At 38.4% G+C, this 16,418-nt stretch overlaps 1 protein-coding gene and 2 long non-coding RNA genes across 4 annotated transcripts; 1 reads left to right on the top strand and 2 right to left on the bottom strand.

The window, feature by feature from the left end:
* Nucleotides 1–517: 517 nt before the first annotated feature.
* Nucleotides 518–3,314, bottom strand: LOC128018611 (uncharacterized). Of its 2 annotated transcripts, XR_008184921.1 has the most exons (4): nucleotides 3,067–3,314; nucleotides 2,119–2,218; nucleotides 1,793–1,953; nucleotides 518–1,405 (listed from the first exon to the last, which is right to left on the bottom strand). It is a non-coding gene; the product is annotated as an uncharacterized LOC128018611 (long non-coding RNA). The 2 variants fall into 2 exon arrangements; XR_008184920.1 differs by lacking the exon at nucleotides 1,793–1,953.
* Nucleotides 3,315–7,400: 4,086 nt separating this feature from the next.
* On the bottom strand, nucleotides 7,401–8,279 carry LOC128018616 (uncharacterized). The gene is made up of 3 exons (XR_008184926.1): nucleotides 8,163–8,279; nucleotides 7,673–7,795; nucleotides 7,401–7,549 (listed from the first exon to the last, which is right to left on the bottom strand). It is a non-coding gene; the product is annotated as an uncharacterized LOC128018616 (long non-coding RNA).
* On the top strand, nucleotides 7,410–9,799 carry LOC128018598 (uncharacterized). The gene is made up of 2 exons (XM_052604206.1): nucleotides 7,410–7,549; nucleotides 8,163–9,799. Exon 2 carries the CDS (start codon nucleotides 8,182–8,184, stop codon nucleotides 9,181–9,183), a length of 1,002 nt encoding a protein of 333 aa, XP_052460166.1. The 5' UTR covers nucleotides 7,410–7,549; nucleotides 8,163–8,181; the 3' UTR covers nucleotides 9,184–9,799.
* The last annotated feature ends 6,619 nt before the right edge of the window (nucleotides 9,800–16,418 follow it).

Here is a 16,418-nt window from a genome sequence, read left to right as displayed (position 1 = left end):
AATATATTACTAATGTGATGATAGCAGCAAAACATACTTTTTAACATGATGCGCTGTTTAATATGGGTTAAAAGATAGTCCAACCACAGACTGTCCTGAAAAGTCATAGCCAATGACATCTAAGCTGAGCAGCAGCGTCACACTTCCTTATCCATGTATGACAGATGTCTTTCGTTTTTCGGCTGAAGGGATAGATTCGGTTAACAATAGATTAAGCTTGCTACTTATTAGATTCTGTTTTATTAACGTCTTCACCTTCCTCCGTTGTTCAGCTTGACAAAAATTGGGCAATATTGATGTGCACATGCCCAGCAGTCGCAGTTGTATCCAACAGATAGATTCCTCTTATTAAATATAAGACACATTTTTAAGATTTGTATATATTCTTTTTTTGACCAAAGACAAATATATTTACTAATCAAATGACGTGCTTCTAAAATTTACATTGTATATAACATTGTGTTTTAAAGTTAAAATTGTTCACATTTGTGTTTCTGTGATTTACCATTCTCTACCATTTGAACCCTAGGAATAAAAACAGAAATTATAAATTAATGAATGAATGAATGAACAAATAAATACATAAAGCATAATAAACATGCATATTTTTGTAAGGATCTTCCATTATTTATTGATATGTCAAACTCATTTAAAGACAACATGCCCAAATTACTACACTGCATCCTCTGTCACCAAGCTCGTTTTTGCCACCATAAAGAATAAAAAGGCAGTTATGTTGTAAACATTAACTATTTTCAGTATGCAAATGAAAATGCTTTTATTAAAAAACAAAACAGTAAATACAGTATGTCTTTCAGAGAACACTGGAAAAAGATCAATTTTATTAAAAAAATTAAATTGACCAAAATGTTATACAACACAATGTAAATGTTTCAAACTCACAAAAAAACACCATGAAGACATGCATGTCAAGTGTGCAATATCATCTATAAAACTCAATCAGCACAGCATCAAATAAACACTGATTGTCTGAACAATGGAAGACAGAGAAAGTGTTCAGGAAAACAAACACCTGCTAGCTTTGACAATAACATCATGAATTCACTTCATGACTGGAGCTAGGGGATGACTGTGTATGAATATCTCCTTTACTAAAACTCTTAATTAAAGTCTAAAAAGTTCACTGTATGAAGCTTGAAAAAGAGAACAAAATGCTTTATCAATACGAAAAATACTATTTTTAACTATTGTTTTCATCACTGGTTCTGTAATGTATTCATTATGAGCTTATAAATAAAACAAAGTTACATCTTCTGCAAAAATCTAACCACTGCAAAGTCTAATCACTGATCCAGGGACCATATCTGTGTGTGTGGGGGATAAAGAGTTAACGAGGTGAGTCCTTGTGCATGATGGAGAACTGCAGTGTTATCCTCAAACAATCCTGTAAAACAGAAATATTACATTACATTCAACTTATACATTACACTGTGTTTTGTTTAGACCATAAAAGCAGCCTCTGTAAAGATGCTGTAAAATTAAATGTTAAATGAATCCATTATTGAAAGCAAGTAATTAATAACAAGCTATAGTCATATGAATTCTTTTGATAGTGTCAGATGAGACCGTCCTGGGGCTTGTACAATATCATACAAGTGTTAAACTGGATTATTAAGACTGTGATGTGTTTAGTACAGTATGTGAAATATTGATAATTAGATATTAAAAATCTCTTTAAACACATAAGTGTCCCATAAGGCAGTGGCTCCCAATCCTGGTCCTGGAGAACCCCAACACTGCACATTTGAGATGTCTCCCTGATCAAACACACCTGATTCAACTCATCAGCTCATCAGTGAAGACTCCAAGGCAGATAAGAGAGACGCCAAAACCGTGCAGTGCTGGGGTTCTCCAGGATCAGGATTGGGAAACACAGTCATCAGGTCATGAAAAGTTTGACACACACTTGTGGTCATCATGCTCACTCGAACACTAGGCCAAATACAGGAAAGACGTCAAATAAGTAATCAAGTGGTCAAGTGAAAAGATGGCAAATGTGGGTATTTGGACAGTGCAACAGTTTAAGAAACAACAAATGCTGTACAAATTATAACAGCAGGAATTTTTGATAAAAGAGACAAACTATCACAGACTTACTGCTGCAAATATCTGCCTCCGCAGCTTTCTGTCTTCTCCATTTCTGAAGGAATCCCTCTCCAGAAACACCACTGGGCTGACTGCCTTTACGTCTTTTCAGCTAAAAATATAAATAATAAAAAAGGGGAGAGAAAATAAAATTGAATTATATACAGAATGTTAATAATGATCTGTGAGCAAAATATTTATATATATATATATATATATATATATATATATATATATATATATATATATATGAAAATAAATAAATATATATATATATATATATATATATATATATATATATATATATATATATATATATAAACTGATATGAATGAACTGCAAGATGGAAAAATACATGTTTTATTATTTATTTTTAATTTGATTTTTTTTTTTTTTTGGATTCACATTAAAAGGTATTAAAAGCATGGTACAGAACACATGATTACTGTGATATCTGTCATATAAAAGCACATAAAAACACTAGCATTACAGTGATACAAACATAGCTGGTTTGGTGATTATTGTATTGTTGTATTGATTATTAATATATCATAGTAAAACTACAGTTACAGTTACTAATGTCCCATTTACTGTGTTTTAACTTCACATTTCATTTATTATTGTGTCGTGATTACCATGATTTTACTACAAATACAACTTACATCATTGATCCTGAAATTAATAATAATATAAAACGGAATCGAAGGTCTATGGCACGTCACGTGACAGATAGAGTTTAATCACACTAATTAGCAGCTGTGTTCATTTATTTAAACGCAATGAAACTCAAAGACAAAAAAGGGGGGTTACTAGTAAGGGGTTAAACGCAATGAAACTCAAAGACAGCCGCGGATGACCGATATAATACAGCGATTAAACATATGGCACTAATCTGATTAATAAAGAAGACAGAATACATTTGATAAAAGGCATTAAAAGAGCGTATATACGACTACTCACCCAAACTGTGGAACTGATAGCAAGTATCGCGCGATGTGTGCTGAATGAGACTTCTTGAACGTGATTTCATAGCGATAAACATCTCCTGTCCTCGTGTCGAATTCTGACGCCAAAAGTTTCCCACTGAAAGCAATGAAGGTCGTAGTGCTTCGATAGTCGACGCCGAGAGGCACATTTGGCGTCATAAAAGTGACGCTAGGGGCGCTTGACCATGCTTCGGTTTTTGACGCCTTTGGAGTGAGAATGGGTTGAAAAGACATGTTTTGTTCATCATGGTTCCTATGGTAAAATATGCAAACAAAAAAATAAAATAATAATAATAATAATAATAATTATTATTATTATTATTATTATTATTTATTTATTTATTATAACAATTTCTAATAGTTAACTCAACTGTAAATACCGACATGGTTGTGGTTTAACAGGGCGATATCTATGGTTCTTTTTTTGGCTCTGATAGGATGTGTATAAGTATTACTGTATTTTATGAGATTGTTGTCTTATGTTTTTATGTCTACCTTTGACCTTTGACCTAAATTCGGTACAATGCATGAAATGAAAACATTTATGTTAAAATTGTGCATGGTCCTTTTCAAATAAATGTAGAAAATAAATAAATAAATAAATACAGCTCAATGTAAGTCTAGTTAACCTTAAATTACTTTTTCTAAACTCTTAACACAGCAACACATCTACATCATACACTTACCCAAATAGTACATTTTCTGGCCAAAACCACATTTTGTTAAATAAATACTGACTCTACATTTGAATACCTGAGTACCTTTTTCTACATATACTAACTCTAGCAAAACACAGCAAACCCAATTCAAAATCGAGTCATCAATCGAGGCTGGTGGAGTGATTGGAAATGAGCGACACCTGCACCACTCACTGGTCTCGAGTCCCATGGAGGAGATCGGAAGGATACAAAAGATGAGGGTAACACTTTAGAATAAGGTTCCATTAGTTAATGTTAGTTAACTACTTTCGTTAACATGAAATGGAAGCTTTAGCCTAAGTTCTGCCAGGAAGACTCAATCACTTCGTCACTAATTACCTTCATCATTATCCAATCACGTCTTTATACTCCTGTATAAAAGATCGTACTTACACATGTTTGAGTTCGCAGATGCCAACGCGACAACAACCGCAGATTCCAACGCGATTGTACTTGCTCAAGCTGTTGTGTTTATTCATCTACTTGCTGTAATTAAGTTCGTGCCCCGCAAACTATCTAGAGTTCGACGTTCCTCTAAGATGCACACGGGATCGTTGGCTTAGCTCTGTGTCGCGGTGATTATCTGCAGTCGTTTGTGTTGGATGATTTACAAGTTTTTCTCAGCAGAGGATGCGAACATTGGCGGAGTTCCGTGTGCTTCCAGGCCAGGGTTGCCAGGTTCTCAAAACCACCAGTTACTACTATTTAAAAAAAAAAAAAAAAAAAGCCCAATCGCGTTCAAAAGGGATTTATCGGTAGAATTCACATTCTAGGGGCTATATATAACACTATTGGGGTCACCTCAAACCCAGGACAGAAAAGGCAACCCACAAAAAAAAAAAAAAAAATACGGTCTTGGCAACGCTGGTGCTTTCCGAGATGTCGCGTCAGTGCTGCTTGGGTCTCAACACCTGAAAAGACTTTGGTCTCAATCAACAAATATTCATCTGTACGCTCACGTGAACCTGCAGCAATGAAGTTTCTCCGGACCAGCAGACAGAATTAAGGCTGCCAGTCTCTTCGGCATCTCGCCTCCATCACTTCACAAGTCTACAGCATTATAAGTATCATTTCGTTCTATGCACTTGCGGCGCCTGGGCATTAATTTATTCTCTGCAAGGATTTATACTTGCACGTTCAAATAAAACACTGGGCGTTTCGTGCTTGTTTATTGACTTGCACAGCATAATTAAGATGTTGATCATAGTGCATGCAATTTTCTGAATTTCTTCGTAATGAGGCACTTTAAGGCTCATCATAAACGCTACAATCTTTATACTGATAAAGATTTTTCGCATTTCTTAAAAAAAAAAAAAAAAGCTCTGTCTAGCACACTTGAGATTCGCTGTTTTAATCCTATGCTTTAATATTTGTTTATTCAGTCTTTCATTTGCGTTATTCCTGAAAGTTCATACTCTAATGGGATTCTATGGTTGCAGATGCAGGGAACCGCTGCTCTCACCTCATCTTTACATGGCTTACTCTTGGGCTAGTGAATTATGAACACCGGATCTACCAAGCTGATGCGTATATATGGACCCTTCTTTTGAGTCGTAGGTAAGATTCGGCTCAATGCTCCGTCAGCAGGCATATAACTCCACGTGACACGAGTTGCTGCTGACCTTATTTCAGAGTAGTGACATATCTCCAGTTTAAACCGAATATTAATTAGCAGGCATGGTTTGTTTGCACTCCTGGTCTCCGTCTCAAGGCGCGGTCGCACTTGACTTTAAACATGCGAAATTATTTCGAACGCCACTGCGAATATGGGCGGGAGCAAGATAAAACAGTCTCCCCTCAATTATCACAAGATGGATTATCATGTTTGCTAGCACTGTGTCTTTTGCAACGGAGTCGAAAGCGTTTTATTATATTGTAACGTTACTCTGTATCTCTCTATAAATATATACACCCTAAGGGGATGAGGGGGAGAAGAAAAAAAAAAATATATATATATATATAACGTTGTCATTCCAATGTATCACCTGTTCCCGTCGACACTACAAACCATGCAGCTTTTCTTTTATAAATCTTTTAATGTATTATAAACTAGGACGCTGTGCAACAGCTAAAGTATATAGCGCTTCCTTTTTGAATTTTTGTACAGAGGCCATGCAGCAATGTATCGCTCTTCTACTGGTCTACATCCTCACGTTATGCAAATTCCCTGGTCAGAGTTCACCAAACTTGAACTTTGGAACGCAGCGAAATGCAAATTTTTTCGCATAAGCTTGCGTTTCCGGTCCGACGCATTCGCATGCGTATGAATGGAAGTCAATGGAGAGAAAAGTGCAGTGTGACCGCCCATCACTCATAACTAACTAACGGCCGGAGGGGCGCGTTAAGTAGGTTCTGCTCATGCTGTCAAACTGACGTCATCAGAAAATTATTCGTTACAGGGTGGAAATATTCAGAATTTGATAAGATTGCTAAGACAAACAATGTTTAATTGTTTACATCAAGATTAGCAATGTGTGCTAGTAAGTCAATTCGATTTATGCGTATTTTAAACTTAACCTCTGATACCTCAACTTAATATTATTAAAAAAAAAAAAAAAATTGGGGAGTGACAGTTAAGGGGTTAAGCTACAATCAAGGCTTGTTTATATTCGCGCATCTACTGGTGTTGGTTCATCACTCTTACTCGGCTGTTGCGGCTTTCACTTTACACTTTTAAACTTTCAGACAGCTGTGCCCTCAGCCAACCCGGATTCTTCAGTCTGCCCTCCGTTAGCAGACATAATACTAAACGAAGTGCTACGTCAGCTGGAAATCACATTTCTAAGGCGTTGCTCCCTCTACAATCAAGCCTACACATTTGCATGGTCCGCTTCTAATGTTTTTCCTTCCAATTTTTGCGTTCCTATTCTAATTTCGACCGTTGCTCCTTTCTTGTCAAAAAAAAAAAAAAAAAATCGCAATCTTAATTTCTCTATTCGCAGACTCCTTGCCAGCATCTAATCCACGCTAAATTTTATAATCAAATTTTCAAGCCTTTTGGTTATTCAGTTCTATTACTACTTGAGGGGTTAGCTAAATCTTCCAACAAATTAAAGACAAATGTCTGCCTATTACCCTGCCCATATTGCAAAATGAATTACTTCCATCTGCTACGGCCTTCCTTCAAAGTACCTCAATATTCTTCTGGAGGCAGTGTTTATCTGCTTTCTACAGGTTATGCTTCCAGGGGAATTCACTTCAAACCAATCAATTTGATCCTGCTCGCGGCATTTCCTTCAGATCTATGATTCGGACCAAAAATTCTTCACACTCTCCTCAAGCACTCAAAAACCGATGTGCAAGGTCTGGTGTCACCTTAACAATTCTAAAATCAATAATCCTGTCCCTTCTCTGCATGGTGAAATTTCTTAAAAATCCGACCTAGAATTTCTAAAACGCACCAGCTCTATTTTTCCTAACGGAGCCCCCTTTCCAAGGCTGTTTAGAACTCACTTAACCACTGTTCTCAAAGCTGCAGTCTATCTACTGGCCATTCATTCAGAATTGGGGCAGCTACTTCAGCAGCTGAATGAGGGATCTCTACATCAGCTGTTAAGATCATGGGCAGATGGTCTTCCTAAGCATTTGAATCATACATCAGACCTGATTCAAAACCATTATTGAAGCTCAGCAAGCTCTCCTGTAACTAATCAGGTAAATTCATGCAATTACTGGTGGTGGTGTTACTATATCTGTATGGTCTTTCAAGGCCTGTCTGTGTCTGCCTATCGTGACTATTTCTGTACGGTCTATCGAGACCTGTCCGTGTCCGGCTATCATGGCTATATTTCTGTATGGTCTATCAAGGCCTGTCCCATGTCTGCCTATTGTGGCTATCTGTGTCTGGCCTATCGTGGCTATTTCTGTACGGTCTATCGAGACCTGTCCGTGTCCGGCTATCATGGCTATTTTTCTGTACGGTCTATCAAGGCCTGTCCCATGTCTGCCTATTGTGGCTATCTGTGTCTGGCCTATCGTGGCTATTTCTGTACGGTCTATCGAGACCTGTCCGTGTCCGGCTATCATGGCTATTTTTCTGTATGGTCTATCAAGGCCTGTCCCATGTCTGTCTATTGTGGCTATCTGTGTCTGGCCTATCGTGGCTATTTCTGTACGGTCTATCGAGACCTGTCCGTGTCCGGCTATCATGGCTATTTTTCTGTATGGTCTATCAAGGCCTGTCCCATGTCTGCCTATTGTGGCTATCTGTGTCTGGCCTATCCTGGCTATTTCTGTACGGTCTATCGAGGCCTATCTGTGTCTGGCTATAATGGCTATTTCTGTACGGTCTATCAAGGCCTGTCCCATGTCTGCCTATTGTGGCTATCTGTGTCTGGCCTATCGTGGCTATTTCTGTACGGTCTATCGAGACCTGTCCGTGTCCGGCTATCATGGCTATTTTTCTGTACGGTCTATCAAGGCCTGTCCCATGTCTGCCTATTGTGGCTATCTGTGTCTGGCCTATCCTGGCTATTTCTGTACGGTCTATCGAGGCCTATCTGTGTCTGGCTATAATGGCTATTTCTGTACGGCCTATCGAGGCCTGTCCGTGTCTGCCTATCGTGGCTGTCTGTGTCTGGCCTATCGTGGCTATTTCTGTACGGCCTATCAAGGCCTGTCCGTGTCCGGCCATCATGGCTATTTTTCTGTATGGTCTATTGAGGCCTGTCCTGTGTCTGCCTATTGTGGCTATTTCTGTACGGCCTATTGAGGCCTGTCTGCGTCTGCCATTGTGGCTGTCTGCGTCTGGCCTATCGTGGCTATTTATGTACGGCCTATCGAGGTCTGTCTGCGTCTGCCTATCGTGGCTAATCATGGTCTATCGAGGCCTGTCTTGCGTCTGCCTATCGTGGCTGTCTGCGTCTGGCCTATTGTGGCTATTTATGTACGGTCTATCGAGGCCTGTCTGTGTTGGCTATCATGGCTATTTCTGTACGGTCTATCGAGGCCTGTCCGTGTCTGCCTATCGTGGCTGTCTGCGTCTGGCCTATTGTGGCTATTTCCGTTGGTCTATCGAGGCCTGTCCGTGTCTGGCTATCATGGCTATTTTTCTGTATGGTCTATCAAGGCCTATCTGTGTCTGGCCATCATGGCTATTTCTGTACGGTCTATCAAGGCCTGTCCGTGTCTGCCTATTGTGGCTGTCTGTGTCTGGCCTATCGTGGCTATTTATGTATGGTCTATCGAGGCCTGTCTGTGTCTGGCTATCATGGCTATTTTTCTGTACGGTCTATCGAGGCTGTCTGTGTTCTGCCTATCATGGCTATTCTGTATGGTCTATCGAGGCCTGTCTGCGTCTGCCTATCGTGGCTGTCTGCGTCTGGCCTATCGTGGCTATTTCTGTTGGTCTATTGAGGCCTGTCTGTGTCTGCCTATCGTGGCTGTCTGCGTGAGGCCTATCGTGGCTATTTATGTTGGTCTATCGAGGCCTGTCTGCGTCTGCCTATCGTGGCTGTCTGCGTCTGGCCTATCGGGCTATTTATGTTCGGCCAATTGGGGCCTGTCCGCGTTTGCCTATCGTGGCTGTCTGCGTCTGGCCTATCGTGGCTATTTATGTTCGGCCTATCGAGGCCTGTCCGTGTCTGCCTATCGTGGCTATTTCTGTTGGTCTATCGAGGCCTGTCTGTGTCTGCCTATCGTGGCTATTTCTGTTGGTCTATCGAGGCCTGTCTGTGTCTGCCTATCGTGGCATTTCTGTTGGTCTATCGAGGCCTGTCTGTGTCTGCCTATCATGGCTGTTTCTGTTGGTCTATTGAGGCCTGTCTTTGTCTGCCTATCGTGGCATTTCTGTTGGTCTATCGAGGCCTGTCTGTGTCTGCCTATCGTGGCATTTCTGTTGGTCTATCGAGGCCTGTCTGTGTCTGCCTATCGTGGCATTTCTGTTGGTCTATCGAGGCCTGTCTGTGTCTGCCTATTGTAGCTATTTCTGTTGGTCTATTGAGGCCTGTCTTTGTCTTTGTATATTTCTCTATCTCCCGAGTCTTTCTGGTAGAACTAAGCAAGAACAATCCTTCTACAGCATTTATAAGTCTTAGTTCATTTTAATTTCAACATATACTAATGCATTATTTAAATCAAAAGTTGTGCTTGTTAACATTAGTTAATGCACTGTGAATTACCATGAACTAACAATGAATAACTGTATTTTCATTAACTAACATTAACGAATATGAATAAATACAGTAATAAATGTATTATTCATTGTTTGTTTATGTTGATTAATACATTAACTAACATTAACTAATGGAACCTTATTCTAAAGTGTTACCAAGATGAGCTACGACAGTGAAGGATGAGAGAGGACCAGGGGCGTATTCCAGAAAGCAGGGTTAACTTATCATGAACTAAACCCTGAACTCTCTGTTGATTAACCCCAAACCTTGCTTACTTGAGGTATGTGGTTCCAAAAACGCGTCTGGGAGTAAGTTCATTCAGCTCAGAGTATGTTCCCGGTTAAAACTCAAGGCATTCTCAACAGATTGATGAATCGACGAGTCACTATAGAAACAGACGCTAAGAAAAAGCGTGCCAAGCTGTTTCTTTCTTCTTCTTTTGTTCAATAGTTGTTTACATACTTGGTGCATATCGCCACCTAACTGATGGCTGTGCAATCATTTAAAAAATTTTCCATTTAATCTTTATTCCTTGAGAATGTGAATGATATTGTTTGTTTTATGCCAATAATATATTAAGTCATATCATAAATGTATTTTGATTTAGAATTTAGACATTATGGAAAATGCCGCTCCATGTGTGAGATGAGATAATATAATATGTAATAAATAGAATAAATAAATATATACAAGTTAAACATTACCTTGTCATGGTGTTTTATCATTTATGCAGATAACTAATAAAAAAATATATGCCAATAAAATAAATAAGCATATTAGAATAATATATTACCTTATTTATTACATATATTAGTGCTTCCTCATTAACATATCAAGTTCAGAGTGCGAGTTGCTATGACTACTAACATACCCTGAAAGTTACCTCCGTTTTTGGAACCGAAAGTTGAGGTTATCCGCTTACTTACTCTTAAACATACCCGGGTATGTCACATAACCTGCTTTCTGGAATACCCCCCAGACCTGGGTTTTGTTTGTGCGCGGCAGTCGTCCGTGAGGGGCTGTCATGCTGTTTTGGTTTTATTTTATTATTAAAGTTTGATTTGAATGTTCACCGGTTCCCGCCTCCTTCTTCTCGTGATTGTGAAGTTTTTATATTGTTAGTCTGATTCAAGTGGATAACCCATGGGTGATTACAAAGCTCTATTGTGATTTTGACTTCATTAGAGTCATTTGTTCGCAAATCTGACACTGCTGTGTATGCTGTGTGTGTTAAAGAGTTGTTATGTGTCTGAAACACTGGCACACATGGACAGTATAAAATTTTGAAGGAACTGCATATACTGTAGACTCACACAAACTTTTTCCGACTGTCATCCATTTGTTATAACTGCACCCCGATGCTTTGCCAACTCTAGTAAACTCATTTCTGAGAGGATGGGATTACCTCCTTTGGATGGTGGATGAGAGATATATACAATAGATAGTTTTTTTTGTTTTTTTATTCCTATCTCCATTCTCTCTGGGACTGTTTATATCTAGGTAGACTGTGCGACTGCAGATCTGAAGCCAAACAATGACTCAAGATGTGAAGATGTTAAAGTCGATTTGGAGGACAAACAGCATTAGTTATTTATTTAGTCTGTCACAAAGGGTCTCAGATGAATAGTTTGAACCCCAGTACATCTTTATTCCCAAAGCAAAGTACAAAAACAAGCAGAACTGAGGAACCAAGACTCACGTGTAGAGCATATTAAAAAAAGAAATGCTAAAGAAACGAGAAGGTATTTAAACTTCCACTTGTAAGTAAACAAGATACATGTGGATACAGCTAAAATAGAGGGAAGAAGAAACAATCAAAAAAGTCCATGCATGAGCCAGAGATCTTCAAAAATAAAATCCTCAAATCCAAAGGCACATAAAAACGATAGTTCAGAGCTTAATATCCCTATTTGTCACTCTAGGGGATTTCCCAGATGGTTACGATTCATGTTACTATACATTCAAATAAGAGCTTGACTTCTTGAAAACTTCTAAAGGGTTTCTAACCTTTAACTTTTTACATATTCCTTCAGATTATAAAACTTATTTTTTTCAGTGAAGCTCGATGGCTTTTTCCATAATTTTGTTTCTTCTAATGCTCTATCTGACTTACCTGTATGCCTTCATTAAACTTTTTGTATTTCATAAATTCAGTAAACTAAAATTCAGTACGATGTTGCAGTGGATTTTTTGCTCTTTTCATACATAGCAAGATTCATTCCCTATTTATCTTTCTATTCTTTACCTTTCTTACATCCTGCATATTTTTATTTTCCATATCTTTTCTTCTCACTTCTTTTCCAAATTCCTCTATGCAAGGCATGTTCTACCAGTCTGTTCTCTGGTTTTCCAGTCCATCTCAAATACAGTTTCCTTTGTCCACTCTATCTGGTGAATATGGCGAAGGCCAATCATTAATAATTCAAGTGGACTTCAAATGTTTTCAACTCAGCGTAAAGCTTGAGTGCTGGAACCAGGAGTGTCTTTCTAGTTGCTATTTCAATCAGGTCACCTGGGATTGGATCAGGTTGAATTTTGGTTTAGATTTGGATTCTGGTTAGATTTTTTTCTGTTTTGTTTTTCCTTAAAAAACATTATACAGAGTTTCTCACAGAAAAATCCAACAGCCACTAGCAATTTTCTGATGGAGTGATAATTACAGTTTTACTGCTTAATGAACTGTTAAAATCAACGCCTCGCAGCTGTTCAAATATTTTTAGAAAATGCGGTATATTGACAAAACATGAAAAACACCACAGCCTCATATTGCTCCTTAAATCCTAATTTGAAAAATAAATCATATTTTTGCTGGCACAAGTACTTTGAAAGGCCATGATTCTGTTAAATCTGTGCTCAACGCCACCATGCCAGCCTTTCTTCACAGCTCCAGTGGGGACATGTTTTTGGTAATCACTGGTTCTTAACTACTCTGTACGGTGACTAGCACACATCTCTGAACTGTGACTCACAAAGCCCCATGCAGGGTCGGCCGCATTAATGAATGGTTGCTTAGATACAGTCAAGTGCACTGATTCTATACAACAAGCTCTGCAGCCCTGCCGGGGAACACAAATAGACAGGATCCAGCCGAAATGCACTCAGCCCCTGCTTAACCCACACATGGCCAACTTGCACCGGCCCTGTGCCAAAACGGCAGGAGACACCATGAGAGCAGAAGAGAGTCAGGGTGGCATTGTTTGAGCTTGTGTGCATCTGTACATGTGCTGTGCCCAAATGTTATAAAATAGACCATACCACTAGACTCCAAAGGTCTGAGACCACTCGTGAAAATGCTTTTATGTTGTATTTTTGTTGTTGGATAAAAAATATTTAATAAAAAATTATATTACCAGAACAACCATCTTAGAGCACAAACGATAATTATTTTTTTTTTTTTATTGAATTACAAAATATAGGTCAAAATCAAATCAAATAAACTTTTAACACTTATAATATAATGAATATATATGATATCACAATGTGATGAAGAATGTTAAAGGGGGGGTGAAATGCTCGTTTTCACTCGATATCCTGTTAATCTTGAGTACCTATAGAGTAGTACTGCATCCTTCATAACTCCAAAAAGTCTTTAGTTTTATTATATTTATAAGAGAAAGATAGTCTGTACCGATTTTTCCCGTAAAAACACGAGCGCCTAGAGCGTGACATGTGGGCGGAGCTAAAGAATCACGAGCGCGAGTAGGCTTTTGCGTTGAGAGCGTTTGGAAGCTGTGACATTACCGTGAGGAAAAAAAACATCATCCAAAACAAACCATGGCTAACAGTCAGATTCAGCGTATATTTATGATCCAGAATCAGATCCAGAGGCTGAAATTTACCAAGAGCAGCAGCAGCAATGACTACAGCAGGACGTCTCAATGTGGTATGTATTGAAACTATATATTTGCTTCGCGGTTTTGGAAAATGACTAAGTTCCACTTTATGTTGTCTTTTTTTTTTTTTAAGGTGTACGTGTGGAAAGTGCAGTTTGATGACAACATCGCATGTTGTTTACTTGATGTGCTTACGCGCCGATAGCTAAGTTAACAACACAGAGATATTTGAAGCAGTTTTACTCACCGCCTGCGGTTCCAACACATGATCGTGACCCTTTTTCGTTGGGACTGCATTATCCTTAAGAAATAAACGATACGATATGCAAATCCGGCGGCAAACTGTTTGTAAAACAAGCATCTTCGAAATGCAGGGAACAAACAAAAACACTTGCACAACTCCGTTGATGCTCTGTAAAAATAAACTCCATCCACTGGTCCCTTAATGCTGTTTTTTTTTGTTTTTTTTTTATCTGTGCAGGATTGTCTTGCCCTGGCAACCAAAAACACACTTCTTTTGTGAAATTTTGCTCTCGCTCTGATCAGTGAATTGCTCTGCTCTACAGGAGCATGCGCTCTTCCGGCAGAAATGCCCTTAAGACCCATATAAGGAAATTATGCTCCATCTAACGTCACACAGACCCATACTCGAAAAAAACTTTCTGAAACTTGTGACAAACCAGAGGAGGTATTTTTGGAGAAAAAAAAATACTCCTTCAAACGTACAGCTTAATTTTTGAACAGTGTAAAAAACTCAGTATGCATGAAATAGCATTTCACCCCCCCCCCCTTTTAAATAAAAATCAAATAAAAATGAACACACTAATATTATTGTTATTAAAAACATTATTGTTAACATTTTTATGCTTGGTGCTTGGTTTCAGTGGAAAAACAACCCAATATTTAACACAACATTATTTGATTGTATTGTAAAATTGTGAGTTACTATACAGCATTGCTCTCTTGTTTGCACTCCAATCCAATAGGTGGCAGAAATGAACTTTTACACCATTTATCTCCTTAATGGTCTTATTTTGTTTTCCACAGAAGAAAACCATATATATATATACATATATATATATATATAAAACTACATGTCATGCTATCTTTTATTTCTTATTTAACACTATCAGAGTCTCTCATTTTTCCTAAGTCTCAGCTTGCACTGACATCTTCTATTGTAACAGCAAATCATGCTCGGTGATCCTGGCGCAGACTGACTAGCTCAGTGCTAATGAACAACCTGTTTGGCACAGTCTCTATCACACTACGAAAACCATGGAGAAATCAGTCCCACAGTAGACAGGAGCCAAAGTCAGTCAAGAAACTCTGATCTTCCTTGGTAAAAGAAATGCTTGAAATAAAGGATCCCAATCAATCCTCTGCCTGGGAGAAGTGGGCTTGTCCCCTGGGTGGCAGAAAGGACTGATGGCCTGTTGACTTTCTCCTTTTGACTGATTCATCAGCTGTGGGGTGATACAGAACAGAACTGGCAATGAGCCTGAGTCTCTACTAACGATGGCTGTCGAGGTAAAACGTTTCACTGGCAGCTTACTTCTCACCATTAATGGGCTGTAATGGGGGAGGGAGGAGCTGTGGGTATTGATTCTGTTATTGAGTAAGATGTTGTAACATCTTACTTTGTAGGGTGATAAAGGCTTATAGAGTTATATGAATCTCCAGTCAGACACATGTGATCGATATTTTTATTGTGGCATTACATTTCTCTTGCAGGAGGCACTGTAGTGACAGTTAGTTTGTCTCTGACGACAGGAAGTTCAATTCAGGATGAAGACCCATTACAGATCTTGTCTATAAATAGCAAAGATTTTCAAATTATTGAGTATGTGACATCATCCTGCAAGTTGAATTATTTGAAAAAGCTCCACAATGTCAGAATTTTAAAAAATGAACATAATAATGATCTGTTTTTGCTCAGGTGGTTTGTTTCAGTTACACAACACTGTAACAAACATGTCTGCAATTTAGGTTTTGTCTGCTTTAAATTATAGTCTCCTTCATTACAGGTTTTTTCTTTTTTTTTAATTGCTTAGACACTAAACGTGGTCTTTTATGCCCAGTTAGTGAAACCATTTACTCATATACCTAATCTTTAGACCAAGTGTGCAAAACTACAAGCACATTACATGCTTTAAACTATTTTTAGTTTGCTATTGTAAAACAAACTTTTTACTAAACTCTTAACATAGTTCCCTATCTGTTGGTCACTATAGGTTATGCCGTGACAAAATTAGGGGTCTTACTTAGGAGCTCCAATCATGTCTGAGTTTAAAGGGGTAACATATTTCTACAAAGCACATCTTTCGACAAGCACATTGTGCTCAGATTGGCCAACTGGCCCAGTTTTTATCGAACATCTCAAGCATGTGTCATGTGTCAGACTTATCATAATCATGAGCTTTAGCTTTCAAAGCAATTATAAGAACAGTTAATAATGTCGTCAGTTTTACTATTTCACAACAGGCGTGTCCTGCTTAAGCTCTACTTGAAAGTCCAGTGGGAAGCAGAACATGTAGTGAATCATGTTTGTCATCTTTTTGCCATTAGTTATAAGCAGAGAACAGAGGATACTATGTTTTTAAACATAAATCCATCTCAGCCTGCACTTGTGATCGTAAGAATGACAAACAATGCTTCTTTCTTTGAGTATCCATTTGGGCG

The sequence above is a fragment of the Carassius gibelio genome, chromosome A8 (genome assembly GCF_023724105.1).
Source record: "Carassius gibelio isolate Cgi1373 ecotype wild population from Czech Republic chromosome A8, carGib1.2-hapl.c, whole genome shotgun sequence".
NCBI classification, from domain to species: Eukaryota; Metazoa; Chordata; class Actinopteri; order Cypriniformes; family Cyprinidae; genus Carassius; species Carassius gibelio.
Note: the sequence above shows the minus strand (reverse complement) of the source record. Positions and strands in the feature narration are given on the sequence as shown.

Bases quoted from the DNA above. Each gene is read 5' to 3' on its own strand.
- LOC128018598 (XM_052604206.1), top strand. From the start codon at position 8,182: ATGGCTATTTTTCTGTACGGTCTATCAAGGCCTGTCCCATGTCTGCCT.